This window comes from Aythya fuligula, chromosome 3, assembly GCF_009819795.1.
Source record: "Aythya fuligula isolate bAytFul2 chromosome 3, bAytFul2.pri, whole genome shotgun sequence".
NCBI lineage: Eukaryota > Metazoa > Chordata > Aves > Anseriformes > Anatidae > Aythya > Aythya fuligula.
Window position 1 is genome coordinate 78,124,925 of NC_045561.1, and position 18,778 is coordinate 78,143,702.

Below are 18,778 nucleotides of genomic sequence, written 5' to 3' on the forward strand. Positions count from 1 at the left end.
TTGAATACTTTGTCACCAGACCATTAAACTAATTCTGAAAGTAGTTCTGTAACTATTAGAACAGTCATGAAAATTTGCTGATAAAAGTGTAAGAATGTAAGATTTCAAAGACAGACTAAATCACTGAAGAGCAACTTTTTCAGGCATTTTTATTGGTTAGAATTGTTGACATCCACTTCTAGTTATTACAGAGTTCACATGAAGGTAAAATAAATATATATTTTGAATGCATTCTGTATGATCTTACATGTCCCTAGCACTTCCCATGCAGCCTGGAAGAAACTTTAGGAAACCCTGTTAGACAGATAAGAAAATTCCATGCTGCAGAATTGCAACTTCTTAACAAAATCTTATGAATCAGGTACTCAGGTAAAAGACAATGTTGTCCCAAGGTAGATATACCAGTATGAGAAAATTAATGTAATACATCTAGTTTCCACTGTGCCTTTGGCTCCTGCCCTGTCTTTCCTGCATCCCTGAGGAAGGGCTTAGTATTTGGTTAATGTGGTGGGCTCACCTTATCTTGGTGCCAGGCACCCACGCAGCTGCTTTCTCACTCCCCTTCCTCAACAGGGCAGGGGAGAGAAATAAGATGGGAAAACAAAACAAAACAATAATGACAACAAACAAACAAAACAAAACAAACACCACCACCACCAACAACAACAACAACAAAACTTGTGGTAATGGTAAAGATGGCGAGATCACTTACCAATTAATATCGCTATTGTTATAGCCCTGTTAAAATCCCCTGCTCAGTTTCCATCACACTTCATAGTGTACTTTAGTGTCAAAGTGTACTTTATGGACAAGTACATGTTGTAATTATACCGATAGTTTCACCTGTTGAGAGAAACTTCTCCAGCTGTTTCATACATTTATTGCTGGACTTGGGATTGAGTTTTTTAATGCAGTAGCTGATGGCATTTCCAAGCTCAAATCTTGTCACGGTAGGATGTCTCATTATTTGAAATGATACGAGTACAGGAATTCATTCTTCTGACAACCTCCGATATGCTTTTGTAAGTGCTAAATTCCAGCCTAAGGAGATGTCAAATCACAATGAAGAGAGGCTTGCCTAGAGAAAATAATTCATGTTTTACAATAATTCAAATTCAAAACCACCAGCACATGCATATTAAAGCAAAACATTTTTAAATATATAGAGAAATCAAGGTTGCCTTGGCCTTAATTTTGTAAATTGTTAGAAAAATGAAGCTGGGAAATAAGTAAAGTTGACACTATGCAATGTTCTGCAGTGTTTTAAGGCGAAGGGCTTATTTTCTACCTCTTTAACCTCACTGCATAATCATTTTCTTTTGGATTTAACTTCTCTTCACCTAAAATGTTACCTGTTAGAATAAATTCACAAAAAAATGCCGAATGCTTCCTTGGTGTCTTTACTCTCTTCCTTGGTCACTTTTGACGTTAAAGGTGTCGAGAAGCTTAGGTGTGCTCAGTGTGTCCTGGAAGGCGGCTGGAAGCATCCGACACACAACGGGCTGCCCAGGGAGGTGATGGAGTCACCGTCCCTGGGGGTGTTCAAGGAAAGGTTGGACGTGGTGCTTGGGGACATGGTTCAGTGGGTGACATTGGCGGTAGGGGGATAGTTGGACCAAATGATCTTGGAGGGCTTTTGGAACCCTAATGATTCTATGACACGGAGGCCTCGGGGCGCCGGCAGGGTTCCAGGAGGCTCCTGGGCTGTGCCGGGCTGTGCCGAGCCGTGCCCTCAGAAGCCGTGCGGTGCCGTGCGGTGCCGGCAGGTGTCGCCGCCCGGCTCCGCGGCTCGGGGGCGGGGAGCGGCGGCCCGGCGCCGTCAGAGAGCCGCTGCTCGGCGCGGGGCGACGGCGGCTGCGGTGCGGGCCCGTGCGGGGCCATGGAGCCGCAGGCACGGGGTGAGTCCGGCCGGCAGCGGGACAGCGGGGACAGCGGGCGGGGGGGAGGCTCGGCCCGGTGCCGGGGGAGCTCAGCCCGGAGCCGCGGTCCCCACGGGGGAAGGCAGGCAGCGAGCAGCTCCTTTGGGGACTGCGGCTCTTGGGTACTCAGGGCAGCCGCTCTTCCCTCTGCGGGTGAAACTGATCAGAGGAGAAAGTTTTCCTGCCAGGTTTGAGTGAGGGGTGGGTCGGACGGAGGTGTGCTGCCTGCACAGATCTCGTTCTCCTCGAGGTCTCGGTTGTGTTTTCTGAAGAGCCCTTTGGCTTCGTCGCGCGTGTCCGCAAGCCCACAGCACTAAACAGGTGGTGGAACAAATGTTTCCTTAAAAGCAGGATGCTTGGAAACTGCGTTATCTCATCTGTAAAATAAATAGGGGGAAAAAGGAAGGGGGGAGACATCTGTCTACTGAAATTAAGTGTCAAGGCATTCTTCCAGGATAGGTAAAAAAACTGCATTAAACAAAAACAAAGGAGGCAAATGGGTATGCTGTTGTACGTGAAGGTTTCCCATTGGGAAGGTGCAGCTCCTGATGCTGGGGAAGGAGAAGGGCTTTCTGGCTAAAGCAGGCTGTATGTGCCATCCTCGTGGCTACATTGGCAGAATAAATAGATGTGTTGCTCGGTTCCTGGTGGTTCTAGAAGTCAGCATAAACATCGTAGCGAAAGGCTGTTATCTAAACCAAATGCATCTGTGCAGACAGCAGCGGGAGATCCTGTTCTTTAAGCAGGAGCTTCGCATGGTAAAAGTTCTGCTCATTTCTTGTTTTGTAGAGTTGGTAGAAAATGCTATATGATTCCAAATAGCCAGATAGGGGTATATACTCATTTGAATTGCCTTTCCCTGACTAATAAGTATGTAAGTAAATATGTTAGAATCATAGAATCAGGGGATTGGAACTAGGTGATCTTGGAGGTCCCTTCCAACCCCAGCCATTCTATGATTATGGTTGGAAAAGTCCTTCAAGATCATCTGGTCCAACCAGCCCCCTACCACCACTGTCACCCACTAAACCTAAGCACCACATCCAACCTTTCCTTAAACACCCCCAGGGACAGTGATTCCACCACCTCCCTGGGCAACCCGTCCCAATGCCCAACTGCTCTTTCTGAGAAGAAATTTATTTTAATATCCAACCTGAAATGTTCTTACTTGTGTTAGTATTCTTAATATTCTTAGTATGTGTTAAGAATTCAAGCCAATAAATGTGTCTTGCTAATCTATGTTTTGGTCAGTAGCTCTGTTACTGCCACAGGAAGGTCTTTGTCTTTAATAACTTCATATGAATGAGTATCTGTTGGCTAATAAGAGAATATAAAAACATTTTGTGTTGCTGGGCTTCATCTAGTTAGAGATTCTTAATTCCCAGTGCAGGATTTTTTTCCTCCTTTTTTTTTTTTGTTGGTAATCTTCAACTTAGTTTTAGTTGACAGTTGACAGAAAGGTGAATACAGGACTTTTCAAGGCTATGCAGTCAGTTCTTCTCACTTCTTAAGTCACTTTTTTTCTTCTATTTCTCAACTCTTTGTTTTATTCCTGCAGTTTCTCAGAACAGTCTTCCATTACTTAAAAAAAAATAATTATAATCTTTCTTTGATACACTAGCTGCACAAGCTAAGAGTTTTGTAGTAGGTATTTGCAAGTCAGCAAGTTTCTGTTCCAAAATGTCCTTTTTTCCTTGTAGACTCAATTCAGCTCATGCTACTGCAGTTACGGAGCCTTTTGGCAAAAAGAGTTTAATATATATGTCTCTAATGCAGTTGAATTCAATGAAGTACATCTAAGCACCAGGCAGAAATCTGAATTTTTCAATTCCACTATGCCATTTGCAGACCACAGTTATGGGAGGTTACTAGCAAAACAGTAGCAATTTGCTTTGGAAAAAACAACAACAACAACAAACAAACAAACAAACAAAAAACGTTGAATTCAAGTAGCTGCTTAAGCAGCTGGAGAAATATTTATACATTTTAATGAGTTTATGAATTACTTCTAAAGAACCTTCAAATACCCACAGAGAAATGAATCCTGAATAGTTTGTTCCAGTGTGCTCCGCTGGGGGATTGCATTGCAATTGAAAAGACAAAATAAAATCTATACATTTGAAAGCACTGCTAAATTGCTCCTATTTAGCATTTTGAAGGCTTTCTTCAAAAGGACTTTTCTAAATAATTCTGTTTGTGCCATTTTATATCCTCCTGAAGGGAGGCCATGCCTGGGTAGATCAACTTCATGTTCAGGAAATATGAAATATGGATTTCTTCAGAACAGGAAAATATGTTTTGTCAGAATTTTTACATACTGGCATGAACCAGCCTTATAAATCTTACTCCAACTGTGTGGGGGGAAAAAAAGTATTATTCCATGTAACTGAGTCAAGGTACTGCATAGAGGTCACAGCAACTATCAGGAGGTTGTGTGGTGCAAGGCACAGAACGTTTGCCTATGGTCCAAAGATTGTGAAAGTTAAATGCTCTGATACTGAGCTGAAAGAAATAGAGAGGTTTCATGGACTGAAATGGAATTACTGTTATACTTAAATGTATTAAATATGTCTTGCAGCATTTGATGCCAGCTAGGTAAGACAGACTACCAGGTGGAGCATATTAGTAATTAATGTTAAAATTATTTTCTAAAGAAATAACCATACCTTCTGTGTGAACAAATTCACACATAATAAACATAAATTGTACTTTACGTAAGTTGTACCTCTAAGCCTCTGGCTGCTTTTCTTACATCACTTTTTCCTCTGAATGGTCCTTGGAGCTCGGTGATCCTGGGAATGTCAGCTATACTTAGGTTACTTAGGCTAAAAAATCAGTAACAATTTATTTGTTTTTCTTCTGGCTATCACGCATTTTTAAAGAGAAAACTTTGGAAGTCAGAAGAGCAGTGCTTCTGTCTGAGAGACAGGAAGATCAGAACTGTGTATTTGCATCTCTTGATACTTATACTGCTTCATGTCTAGATTAACTCACTATCCTGTGTTGTCCTGCTTTCTAGGTTAAAATTGTAAATGTCCTCTAATTATGATAATACCAGGGATGTTTTTGTCTGTCCTTTTTCAGAGGATTCAATGTTACTCAACACACTGAAGCTTTGCTCTTAATACTTTTCTCTCCTTTTGCATTGCTTCTCTTTTTTTTTTTTGTATCCAGCTATAGTCTTACGTCCTGTCATACCCCTCTCGTGTCCTCTCTTGACTCAAACACTGATGAAGCTTTGAGGTGCAGCTTTCTGCTCTTTGCCCTTCTACCTACTCAATATCCTTGCAGCTGTTGCGGTTAAATCTCTGGCAAAACCTGGTCAAATGATAAAATCTTGTATGAAGTACATAACATGCACAGCTCAACTGGGAACTTGCAACAAGGAAGACAGGTAATAGCTCCATTGAAAGACGTAAGAAAACTGCAGCTAAATTTCCTTTTCAGTTTCCTCCAAGCTTGCAATTTATTCTACCGTATAGGTGTTCTTTCCCACCGCTGAAATGTATTTGCCTATCCTTGACAAGGCATCTCCCTGTCCTAGGAACTCTTCTTACAGCTGTTCTTGGCACATCCACTGCCACTAGTTGCGTATTTTAGCCATAGTGGTGTGCCCATCTAGAGTAATATACATTACCCATAAAGTACTGGGGTGAGAGCTGTAGTAAGTTTAAAAGTTAGACTCATCCTCATTGAGTCCTATGTCTCATAAGCCTGTAGCACTGCATTGTTTTCCTCTGCTGATGCAGCTGATGTGTTCCACCTGTGGTCCTCAGGCCAGTCACATCTGGCACATGAGGTTACAGGGCAGGACAGGCAGTACCTGGGCATATGCCCTTTGTCTGGAGCTTATGATCAGAACAAAGTTTTTAGAGTCTGCAGCGTTAGCACCATGCCCTTACCCTGTCATACTGGCACATGCCATCACACAGTCTGATGGTGTTAGCCTGGTATGGTGTACAAGACTCCCCGGGACAGGGCATTGGCAACTTGGTCAGCATTCTTTTTCCCTCTTGCTCCTAAACAGAATCACAGAATCATTAGGGTTGGAAAAGACCTCAAAGATCATCTGGTCCAACCATTACCCTACTAGCTCTACCAAGGAGCATTGACTTTTGTTCTGTGTTAACCTTTCTTGCTGGCTTGGGGCTGATTTACTGCAGAATAAAATCCCTCTACTCTGTGAAGTCCATCAGCGTATAGGTTTATCAGTGTTGATACATGAGCTGAGGCAAGGGGAACCTCAGTTTTCTTGCCCAGCAGCAGCTGCTAGTTCCTTCTGTTGGGAGCAATGCGTTTACATTCCCCACCTACCTTTAGAAGGGTTGGGCGTGCCTGCCTCTGAGGCTTCAGCATCAAATCTGTTAACCAGGAGTTTGTGCTATCTCCTTGCTGCCTCTGCAACTCATCATTGCCTAGTTTTGGAAAGCAGGAGAGAGGATGTACAAAAAGGTCAGGAGGATATTGGGATAATTGGACTGGCCAGTGATAATCTGTATATATGACTGCTTGGTGGAAGTCTCAGCTGCTGTCTTAATAAGATGGCTTGACGATGAGGTCGAGTGAAAACGATAGGGCTGTAAGTTACAGTGAGATTCTTAAATATTTAATGAGAGTGCCCAGAGCTTGAGATAATTGATCTTCTATCATTCATCCATTTTTATGCTAAATGGAGGGGAATGCATGGAATGATTTATCAGAAATAACAGATTTTAATCAAATAAATGTCTGAAATAAAATGCAGTGCTGCTATTTTACCCTTTTGAACCTGTACTAGCAGCTTAACGACACTTGTCACAAGAAGAGATTCTGTTCGCTGAGGCTGAGAAAAGCTGAGTGATTTCATGCTATGCAAGAGAACTGAGAATAGAACAACGGTGGGATTTGGAAAAGAAAAAAAGATACCTCCTCTAAAATCCCTGGCCAATCTTATGAGGCATTGTAACCTTGTCACTTTTACAATGATGAAGATATAAAATTCAGAATATAGAAAACCAAACATATCAGACCCCAAAACAAGTTTTTAAATGCTTGCTCATTTTTTTTTCTCCTATATTTTTTTTATTTTCACTGGACTGCTGATACGAGTCCTACTATGAGGCAGCTCAAGTACAGTCTGAGTCTACTTTCTGTCAGTCTTCTCAAATGCATTTGTGGAGAGATTAGTTTGTTAATGGTATTCTGATGCGCCTTGCTGGCTTGTCCAGTACAGTACAGGAAAGTGTGGAGGTTTTGAGGAGCTGTGCTTAGGGCACGTGTTGCTTGAAGCTCAAGGATGTAGCACAAGTTTGTCAGAAGACTACAGAGTGGTTGAAGTATATTTTGTATGGACATATTTAGGAATATAGATGCGGTTCAGTAGTTTGTTCTGGGGTAATCCTGAAATTTGGTTTTAGAAAAACTATAGTCAGCTTTTGTTTCAGAAAGTGTTTTAAGGGTAAAATTAGATCTTTCTTACTAATCAGAAAATACCTCTTGGAGTAATACGTAAGTACTAAACCTGGGCAGGCTAATTTTGTCTGGCATTATTTTTATCTTGTAGAAACACAGTTACAATGCCATATTTTAGAAATGGGGTCTACTGTAGTCATACTGTTGCTCTTTAAAGTATTTTCACTGCAGCATTCTCTAAACCCCTAACATACTAGAAATGGTGAGAGGGAACTGAAAAATCTGGGTTCTAATATAAGACATTGCATCGACCTTCTCCAAAATCTTGGGCACATTAGTTGATTTGTTTGATTTACTTGCTTGGACATCTTTGATATCCATGGATCAAAGTCATATTATAATATTTGGGTAGGCTATCATTACTTTTCTGAATCCAAGTATGGTTTACTGTTACAGGTAGATAACTGTAAAAGACACGGTAACTTGGCAAGTGCCTGTGCTGCACTTTAGCATTAAATCTACTTCTCTCTAATGTCATCTCTCATTCCCTTTTTCTTTTGATTTGTAAAACGTAGCTGAATATTCGCAGTGAGGATCTTTCTACAAATGATATGAAAATGCAAAATAAATGCAAAGAGCTGGACATGCGTGAAGTAACAGTGTCCCAAGTACAGTCTTTATGATGATGATAAAGGTCTTACACTGGGTCTCCCGTTCTCCCTCTTCTGCTTGTCACATTTTACTTGCTTGCAGGACTTAAACCATCTGGATAATAATAAATGTTTCTGAAATGCTGTTCTTGTTAATTACCTTTGTGTAGGTTTTCTTGTACTTCTTGATCTTCTTTCACTTATTCCAGTAACAAGGTGTTGTTTGTTTGTTTGTTTAATAATGGCACAGCAAAATGAATGATCCGCTACTGGATCCCCTTTATGTTAAGCAAACCATAAAGTTCCCACTGTAAACAGTTGTATAAAATACTAGTTTTGGACTTCTCTCCACAGTATCTGTCAGGGAGTATTTTTACTTAAGGCTGGTTGCTGAAAGACATGTAATTTCTGAAGCTGAGAGCCAGGGCTTTTACAACAGCTAAATAAGAATAACACAGTAGTAACATTAATAAATGCAGGTTTACAGAAATAAGGGAAAGGCATGGTTAAATGTGTATGTCCTGTGACCAGATATAATAGCTTCTGTCGTTTAGTCCAGCTAATGGGCTAACAGATGGTTAGGAACTGCCTAGTCGGGGATCCAGTTCTTATGCAATTTTTACATCTTTGTGTTTTAGTCACAGAAGGAAAATCTGGGGAAGCTCAGCTAAGCAGGTAGTGGGTAGCTCAGATGTAGCTCAAATACCTTGTGTCACATCCAGAAAAGGGAAGGTGACAGCATGCCTTGAGCAGTTGGCTCTTTCTGAAGCAAGGAGGGCTGTCAGGACAAAGTGTTTGCTTCTGTTTTTAGTGTTGTGTTTGGTTTTGTTTTTAATGGTTTTTGTTTGTTCTATTTTTATTTTTTTTTTTGTAAAGTTGCTCTGCTGTCACCATTAATATACCTTATCATGCCATCATCTTTGCTGTCCATCAAGAACCTACTCATTAAAGTGTTTTAAAGCAGTACAGTACTTAAAATCTGTAAAGGAAAACAGTCACTCTAGCTTTGTTCTAGAGGCAAAACTGGACTTTTAACATTTTTGTAAGTTAATAGAATTTAAAGTAATTTTAACAACAATAGATTCCTCAAAATGCAAACTCATGATTTGGCATTTAGTGTGACACAAAAACTGAAGGCTCTAGTGGAGCTTTTAGCAGAGAGATATAAAATTACACCGGAAGCCTTGATACATATACTTATTTATGCAAGAATATTATTTTATTGATCTGGTGTTGGTTTACCCAGTAAAAAGTGTTTGTTCAAAATGTTTTTGTAGCAGGCAGTGCAATTGTAATTTATTTTCACATGCTTTCTTGCTGAGAGGACTACTTTTGTTTGCTGGTAAGTGAAATTATTATTTGCTTTGCCAGGCCCCCGGGGACCAGATCTTGCCAATACTATTTCTTCCTCTTTTAAGAGCTATCCTTTCTGTTTTCTCTTTTCATTTGTATGGCCTGACTTCTGCCTTGGTTTTGCTTTAACTTGTGAAACACTGTTCCTCTTTAGCCATCCAAACATACATTGTCTCTTTCTTTAGTAACTGTGCCTCATTGTAAAGATACATTAATAGTTGCCAGTTACTAATTTATAAATCACAAGTAAAGTATGAAAACATGGTAAAAACTACATATCGGATGGATTTAAAAGTCTGTATGATTTATATTCTGTAAATGTTTATAAATGGTGTCTGAAGGGAGCTGATGCTTTCCATGTTTGCTTCTTCAGGAAAAATGTAGGTGGGTCTGTGCTTACCTGTTTATTCAGGTGTTCTGTGTTCACCAGTTTGTTCCCTGGACAATTGCCTTGTCACCTGGGTGAAACTAAGGTGGTGGATGCTTGTGGTTACAAAAGGGTTATTCATAACCTTCTTAAAGTTTTACAATACTTTTTCATAATTTCCTTGGAATAGTTGCTTTCAGTATGTTGTAGGTGAATTTGCTAATAATTTGTGCTGATGTTGCTTTAAGCATTTTAGGAGCTTGTCTAATTCCTCTTTCTATGTTTAACACTTTAATTAAATGTTATTAACTCCACTGAGTAGATCTCAGGTCAGTCACTCTAGGGAAAGCCAACAGATTTTTAGAGGATGACTAGTTCTTTCTTTACTGGGTTGGTACATGGTAAATTTTAATTAAAAAGTGATCAGAGAGAGTTGTATTTAAACACAAGCAGACTTTCCTTAGAGAAGAATAAAATGTATGTACATTGCAGAGTTAGAGTGGCAATTATGCCAGGAACAGAAGATTATCTTCTGTTCAAAGTATTTTAATAGGCAGATGGCAGCTATTAACTTATTATTGTGGGAGGAAGGAATCAAAGTCATAATCAGGGAGAATGATGTTTGCCATGTAATTAAACTATCTAACTGGTGCTGTACACTATTATGTGCCTCTGAGCATACTGAAGAACCAGTGAAACCATGTAGTCTTGAAGGAGTAGGTCCTTCAGTCATGTTGGGGGTCAGATTGTGCAGAAACATTGATTAAAGGGGGGAAAAAATGATGGTGAAGAAGGAACAATTACTTGAATAGCCTGATTTAATAATAATAATAATAATAATAATAATAATAATAATTAAAAGTCTGCTGAATGTTGTTATTCCTATAAACTGATTCATGGTTCAGTTTAGAAGATTTAAGTAAGGTCTTTGCAGATTTAAATAACATACATTGTCAGGAAAGTGGAAGACATATACTATGGGTGGAGAAAAATATTTCTGTCCCTTGTGGTTTTAAATTGCTTCAAAAAATAGAGAAGCATAGATCATGAGCAATGTATGCAAAGTCTGCATTAAGCAAAAGGAAAGGAGGAGTGCGTATAATGGTCTGTACCATTCCAGAGAGGTTCAAAGATGGTCTAGATCCAGAATTCAAAGGCTAGTTAGTTGTGTCCATGTGAACACAGAAATATGAGGGGAGTGGTATTCTTGTTGTAGTGAAGTGCCACAGGTGGGAACTGGACTGGAGAAAGGTGAGCAAGCAAGAATGCAATGTTAACATGTAAGATGAATAGAAATGAAGGCATGAATGGAAGCTATTAGCAGAGATGCAAGCATTGGAGTAAGTTTATTTCAGAAAATGACATCATGTTATGCCCATCCTACAACAACATCTTTAGAAGAATGTTTGTATATGAGGCGGCAGAAGAGTGCAGAAAAGACCAAGACTCTCCTTTGGTCTCTTCTCAGACTTTCTTAAGGTACAGAAGGTGCGATAGGGATGATAGCAGACAGGGTAATGTGTGTGGCTTGGGGTAGAGGTTTGGGTGATGCTCTTACAGCTGTGATCTAATGCAATCGTGAGGGCGTAGAAACTCCGGTGGTGTTCCCAACCCCCTTCCTTCTCTTGTCAATGTGCTTGCCATTACCTGTACCCAGAGCAGCTGTCAGAGAAGCTGACCCTTTTTGATTCAGGGTTTATCTTCCCTGTTGATCCACTGTGGCCACAGTGGCTCATACCTGAGTGTGAATCAGGAACCTGAAAGATGGAGGCTGTATGGTGTGGCTGGAAGCACCTGCCAGTCTCCGTATCCTGGCCTGGTAGGTGGTCACTCATCCTGGAACACATCGTTTGTGTGACCCAGCCTGCCTACAGAGGCCTATCTCCTGTCCTCAAACCCTACCCAAGAGAAAAGGCTGAGCAACCTGTTTCTATGGGAACTTCACAGACACCCAGGGCCCTAAGCCCCAGATGCCTCCACCCACAGGCTCACAAAGCCAACACGTTTCTTGATAATTGCGTGCTACAAAGCACTGAGTGGGCAAAGGCACAAAGTACTGATGCCAAAAACTGTGAGGACCTTAGCATGGAGCTGAACATTAGGAGCAGAATAATAAATACCTCATTTCACAGTTCAAGGTGCTGGCTGAAAGACTACAGGAAAAACAAATGAAACTTTGGTTTGAACAGGCCCAGCTATAAGGTACTGTTCTGGTTGAGGAGTATTTTGTGGGGACTGTGTCCAAAGAAGTCATGCCACTAACTCCAGGGATAAACTTGAGGTTTATCAGGTCAGCCAGCAGTAGGAATGGCTGCCTGGCTGCAAGGCCATGCATTTGCAAGCAGTGAGGTGGCACAGATTAAAGCTACTTTTCAGTAGATTTGGAGTATTTGTTTTAACAAATAATGCTATCTTAAAGGGCCTGTGCAAGGGAATACAAGATAAAATGTATAGTTTTAAAATAATATTGACAAAATAAGCTTTATTTTTGTTGGTTTTAATGGGAGTGCCTTTCTATTGTAGATAGATGCTTCCAAGAGTAGGTCAAGTTTCTGCAGGTAAGCCTGGTGGAAGTCTGCCCTATGAGATAATGACCCCTTCAGAAGACAAAAGTGAACTGGTACCATGTAGCTCATCATAATCCCAGGGGGATTAAGGGTTATTACAAACCAAAGCAGGTGATGCTTAAAAACGGGTTTGTGGAAGGAAGGACACAAGAGCTGCCTGGTTTGTGGCCTGTGTTGATTCACTACTGCTTCAGGATAGCCGTGAGCTCTTACATAGTTTAACATCAGCCTTTAAGGAAAACTTTGGTGGCAAGGTGTGTGCCTTTATCCCAACTTTGTGGGTGAGTTATTGTCAGTAATTTGTAACTGCGATGCTGCCTACTAGGCTGAGTCACAGGTCACAGACCTTTTGTGCCAAGCAGTATGCAAAAGGCAGTCCTGGTCCTTAAAAACTGTAATCTTTACTCTCCCAACATGAGAGACTGAGCAGATGTCAGGAGGGATAATTTGTCCCTTTTATTTCAGCACTCCTAATTCTGTATTTTAGCGTTTGTAAAAGAGCTGAGATTTAATCTGTATTAAAGCAATGGGAATTATGAATTTGAGCCTGAAGTGAATAAGACTCTGTCATGTACCCAGTTATAATTGTTTGCTGTGTATTTTCCATAGGAATTTTACGAGATCAGAAGTGGCATATCTGCCTTATAGGTTAAGATAGCTAGTTTTGTTTAAAAAAAAAAAAAAAAAAAGCTGCTGGCTGCAAGATTCTTCTCATTTCTAATTAGACTTCTAAAGATCTTGTTACTTATGCTTTCTGTGATCTAAAGGATACAAATTACAGCTACTTGAGGAATTTCTTCTTTAATTAAAAAATAACACTTCATCGCTTCTTGTAACACAGATACTTTGTTGGAAATTAATTGAGGAGACTCGTGTGTTTAATTATACTGCAGTTAGATTGCTATCTAGTGATACTCTTTTGCACCTGGATTTGGGAAAATACAGCAAAATGATCCTTTCTTGGGAGAGGAAGGTTATTAAATCATGCCATTAAGCTTCTGTGATTTTTGATTCAGTGAAGCAGATGTGTGAGCTTAATTATACAGTTGGTGGCATCACAGTCACTTCTGCCAGCTGAGGATGGCACCCAAGATGCCTGTCTGTTCTGAGATTGGAAAAATGCACCTCTCTGTATTTTTAGTGTGAAAGGGTGGGTTTAAAAATTTAACTGACAACTTCCACCTCTGACTGCCAGCGTTTCCATGTCATAGCTCTTATCTTTCCCTACATTTCTTATTCTCGATTCTGATTATATATGCTTTATTCCTTCATTTCTGTTATGCAGTCTTAGAGCTTCTAGAGTACCTAATTTGTAGAGAACAAGTCTCCTTTGTGACTCAGTGTCATCCACTTTCTCATTCCCTATTATTCCATCGTGACTTCATCTTCTTTCTTTTTTTTTTCTTTTTTTTTCTTTTTTTCTTTTTTTCTTTTTTTCTTTTTTTTTTTTTTCTGTTCTGCCTAAAGAAAGGGAAGAGATGATAGCCCTTCCACTTGTGGCATCTTTTTCTCTCCCTTGACCTCATGGAAGGTTGTGCAGAATGATCAATAGAATGCACAGTAAGTGGTACAATACTGTCATTACTTTCAGTATTGACATAATAGAGGCATCTGCTGTCTTTAAACTGTTGCATTTCACAACAATTGCTTTGTATTTCCATAGCTACAGCATAGAAAGCAATGTCCCCGTTGTCTTCCCCGGGTAGACAGGATTATTATTTTATACAAAGCAAGCTAGATATTTTTGGATAAAATGCTTAATAACATGACAGCCAAACATTTCTGGATGTTTCAGCTAATTATTTTGTTTGGAAAATCAGTTTCTAGGTTGAAGCTTGGTACCTACTTTTAGTAAGTGATATGTATATACATATTTCTGCTATTATTGCTGATCTCAATTATGTATTGCATTTTTTTTTTATTTTTTTTAGGATGATTATCAAATCCTTTACCAATGTGTGTGGCTTCTCAGTGTAGTGGTCAAGCTGTGGAGATGGTTCTCTGCCAATTAATTTTTGCACAGGTTGTCTTCCTCCACTGGCCAACTGTGTTAGTGGGGAAAAATAACGTAGTGAGATCCTCAAAGTATGATTACTTTTCTGTTTTAGAAAAAAAAAATGAAAGTGAAGAATTAGCACACTACAACTGGCTGCTTAACCAGGGACTTCAAATAAAAGTGTTCCTTTGGAAACCTGACAGACTGTTTCACAGTTAGGGATAGATGCCTGGTTTGAGGGAGTTAAGAGATGGGATGGAAAGCCTAAGGTCTGTAGTGAGCTGCTCCAGAGTGACTGAGAACATTTTTTCTAAGATAGTCAGCTGTGTCCAAGAGCTCTTGAACACCCAAAAGCTGTGCTCCCTCCTTCTCCTTCACACTATGCTGGGCCCAAAGCCCAGTGGAGAGAGGAAACGAAGAGATTTGCCCATCCATATCTACTGCTATGGGGAGCATACTTGAAGAAGGGAGATTGAGCCTCCTTGCTCACAGAAAGGGGGCTTTATGCCTTTGGTCAATGTGACCAGTGTGGCTTGAGTTCTTCCCTCTCTGAACCAAGATAAACCCAGCCTCTAGTTTTATTTCCCGGTCATAGCCTCAAAACCAGTCTTCCTTCTTTGAGTTCTAAGTCCTCTAGGAGAAAGACAGTCTGCATGGTAATTGTGAAGTTCAAGCAGTTTTAGACTTTTCCACAGACTGAACCAAACACAGAAAAGATCTTCCTTCATGTTCTGTCTATTCTAGTTGGATTAAATGAAAGTGTATCTTCCCATTTAGATCCTCCTGTAGTAACAGAAGCATAGAAGAGGTCCTGGAAATCTTTGCAATATTTTTTTTTCTGATCTTTTTTTTTTATGGTACAGGCTTCTAGGCCCCCTTTCTCCCCCCACCCCCCCTTAATCTATATATGTGGCATTAATTCTACATTATAAAGAAGATCAAAGATACTAATGCAATGTCTGGACAGTGCCTTTGTTCTACTTACCATTTCATCCCTTTGAAGTTTTAATTGCAATTTAAATTTGTAAACAATTTTTTTTCTAATATTAAATAAGACAGAGTTGTGCATACCTTGCTATGCTGTTAGCTGCAATATAATGACATGGCAAAAGAAGCTGAAATGTTATTTTGCTTAGTCCAAGAGTTACGCAATTAGAAGATGTTTTCTTCCCTTGATATGAATACTAGATAGCGAGGTAAGTATGCTATTTTTAACAGGTCAGGAAACAAAAAATTAGAGCAGTAAAAGGACTTCAATACTCGACTGTTTTGTTAAAGTAAAGGATCATGTTCTATTTATTTCCCTGAAATAAATGCTGGGGAATGTACACAAGCAAAAAATTTGTTGTTCTTGCCTTTAACTTTGTTGTCACTGTGGTTAATACAGCAGACATCACTGCCAATAATGTGATGTGTTTCTAACAAGGTCAATGTATAAGAATTAGCCTGATAGTTATACTGTAATAGTGCCTGTAATGGTGCCTCCTAGAGTTGAGCCTTGATCAGGCTTCTGTGTTGAGCCTGATAGTAAACAGAAGTACAGAGGAGGCAGTGAGGTCTTGTTAGCTGACCATGGAGTATGAGAGGTGGTAGGTTTGTAGAATAGGTTCCAAGATTGCTTCTGCTCCTTCGGTGTCTCTTGTGTGATTAATTGATTGATTTTTTTCCCCATGAAGGAGAATTGCTGGGCACCAGACACAGCAACTAAGATTGAATTCAGGAGAAACATGAATGGCTTGATCTGGACAAGATAGAGTAGCAAGTAGACGCTACTAAGTGGTGCTGTGTGGACTCCCCCTACCTCTTTTCTCATGTCCAACCTGTTGGTGGCCTACTGGAATGAGACTTTACATTAGCTGAATGCTCAGAGATCAGTGTGTAAAATATTGTTATGCTGGGAAAGGACATGAGATACAGGATGCTGTGAATTCCAGTGATGGCTGGTAATCTGCTAGGTAAAGCTCCAAATTAATCCTGGGAAGCTTGCAACACCTGTGCTATGAAGTGAAGTAAAAAGGCATTCAGCCTCCCAATAACCTCTGCTATTCTACACAAGTGGAAATTTCATTCCCAGGTCCAAATCTGGATATTGGTATGATTTTGGAATTATACCAGCTGTGCATCTGAACATATTTAATAACCTTAACAATCCTAACAGTTTTTTTTTGTTTTTGTTTTTTCTTAAACCATGGCTAGAAACAAGGCATGGTATTTGGTATTTCTTGGAAAAGTGGGGAAGGAGAGCTGGGAATTCAGCATGAATGCAATTCCTCCAAGAAGAAGCACATATATTCTAGTTGGGAAAAGGAAGAACATTGGGAACATCAGAGCAATCAAGACCAGTCTTTTTTTTTTTTTTTTTTTTTTTTTTTTTTCTCTCTCTGATTCTGCTGTGAAGTATCCCTCAAATTAGATTTCAATCTCAGCTGTGTTCAGCTCCCTCCCCATAGTGACCAATACTCCATGGCTCATAACTATGAGCTGTGCATCCTTATGAGAGTAGTACTTGTGGATGGGCTTATAGGCTTATATGACACCCTTAGAGTGCACTGGGGGGTGATAGGCTGCTTCTTGGAAAGCTGCCCTTGGAGGATAGCTCAGTTATCATTAGACACTCACAGTATTTCCATCTGTGTGGAGGTTCTAGTTGCAAATGTGAGAGATGGCAGAATCTGTAGAGAGAAAGCAATGATTGGGAGAAATTTTCTGCTATCCTTTGCAGAGCATGACAATGCAGAGATGCCCACAAACTCCAAGCAACTGGTATATGCCTTGATCCAAAGCAGAAGTACTAGTTCAAGGCTCAAGAGCAGTATATTATGTGATGATAGGATATGTGCCTGAGCTGATAAGCATCACTAACTACAAGAAAGGAAGTCTATTGATGCAGCTGTAGCCTGAATTTAAGCTGGCTGATAGAGCCATATGTTGAGCTCCATTTCAAAAATAAATATGTCCTAATTGTAACAACTCTGCTTGTGGTAGCTGTGTAATCGATGGCATTGTGAACGCAGACCTTGACTTTCATTTAGCAAGATTAATCCTTCAGCATAATGCATTATTATGGACTGGTCTGGGGACAATCAGATGTTTTATGGTCGTAGAATTACGTTAGATTCAGGCCAGTGAAATCAGTTTGTCCTGGTGTCAGCTGGGATAGAGTTAGTTTTCTTCCTAGTAGCTGCTGTGCTGCTGGGTTTTGAAATTGGGAAGAGCACAGTGCTGATACCAGAGGGATGTTTCAGGTGGTGCAGAGCAGTGCTCACACAGAGCCAAGGCCTCTCCTGCTGCTGGTGCTGCCTGGCCAGTGAGGAGGCTGGTGGTGCCCCAGGAGCTAGGAGGGGACACGGCCAGGACAGCTGGCCCAGGCTGCCCAAAGGGATGTCCCACACCATGTGGCATCATGTGGAACAATAAAACTGGGGGTTGGCTGGGGTGGGGGTAGGGAGCTGCTTGTGCTCTGGGTGGGCATTGGTCCATGGCTGGTGAGCAACTGCATTGTGCATCGCTTGCCTTGTATATTCTTTATTAATATTATTATTATTTGTCCTATTAAACAGTCTTTATCTCAACCCACAAGCTTTTACTTTTTTTTTTTTTTCCTGATTCTCTCCACCATCCCACTGGGTGAGGGGGAGTGAGTGAATGGCTGTGTGGTGCTTAGCTGCCTGCCAGCTTAAACCACAACGCAGTTAACTTCAACAATCAGAGTAGGAATCCTAGTAGAGTAGGGTTATTTTAGTGTGCCTACTTTTGTGAGCGTTCTGTTTTCAGCTTTAGTTTCCTGCACATAAAACCAGTTGGCAAGTTGTTAACAATAATTCTGACTAGGCTTTTATTTGTCAGTTCATGTGGAAAACTGTTAGCTGTTGGGAAATTTTGCAACTTTGAAATTTTATGCTTTCTATCTTTTGTCAGATAGGGTCCTCACTGGAAGTTAATGAGTAATAAGTATTTCTCTAATTCTGTAAATTAGGAGAAGGAGTAACTTACATTAACTTTATAGCTTCCCCATACTTTCTGTGGGCTGTTGTGAAAACAGAGCCTTGAAATGTTACCTGACTGGATTTGTGACCTCCCAACAAGTGGTCTTTTTGTCTGCATTTTGCACAACTGAAATCAAAGCAAACCATTCAGGGCCTGGGATTCCATTGCAAGGGAATGAGACTTGACAGGGTCTCCAGAGACTTGAGAGCAAACATGGGTAATTTAATAGAAAATAGCCTGCCTGTACTTTGCACAAACTGTTCGTTGTGGTCATATAAAATAACCAATAAAACTGATATTTTAATAAGCAGCTAGTGATCATTTGAATAGTATTATTTAAAGTAATCTAAAGTTAAAGGAAAAGATGGGTTTTACGCAGTGGTCAGCAAACGCAAATCTAAATGCACAGCAAAGACTAGCATATCTCAGTGCTGCAGCCTTCTGGCGAGAAAGATTTGCCTGATATATCAGTATAGTATATACCTATATAGATGTTGATATGTTTAATTCCAGGTGAATTAGAAACCAACTAAGTTCTTTCTACCGCC

General features: G+C 40.3%; 1 protein-coding gene across 3 annotated transcripts in view; it reads left to right on the top strand.

The window, feature by feature from the left end:
- Positions 1-1,836: 1,836 nt before the first annotated feature.
- Positions 1,837-18,778, top strand: part of TPD52L1 (TPD52 like 1) — a 55,324-nt gene continuing 38,382 nt past the window's right edge. For 2 of the 3 annotated variants that reach the window (XM_032184757.1, XM_032184759.1), the window contains exon 1: positions 1,837-1,898. In XM_032184757.1, the coding sequence (XP_032040648.1) occupies positions 1,880-1,898 (19 nt within the window). In that variant the 5' untranslated portion in view covers positions 1,837-1,879. Of the gene's footprint in view, positions 1,899-9,283; positions 9,303-18,778 lie in introns of those variants that run through there. The other variant, XM_032184760.1, reaches the window with a different exon arrangement.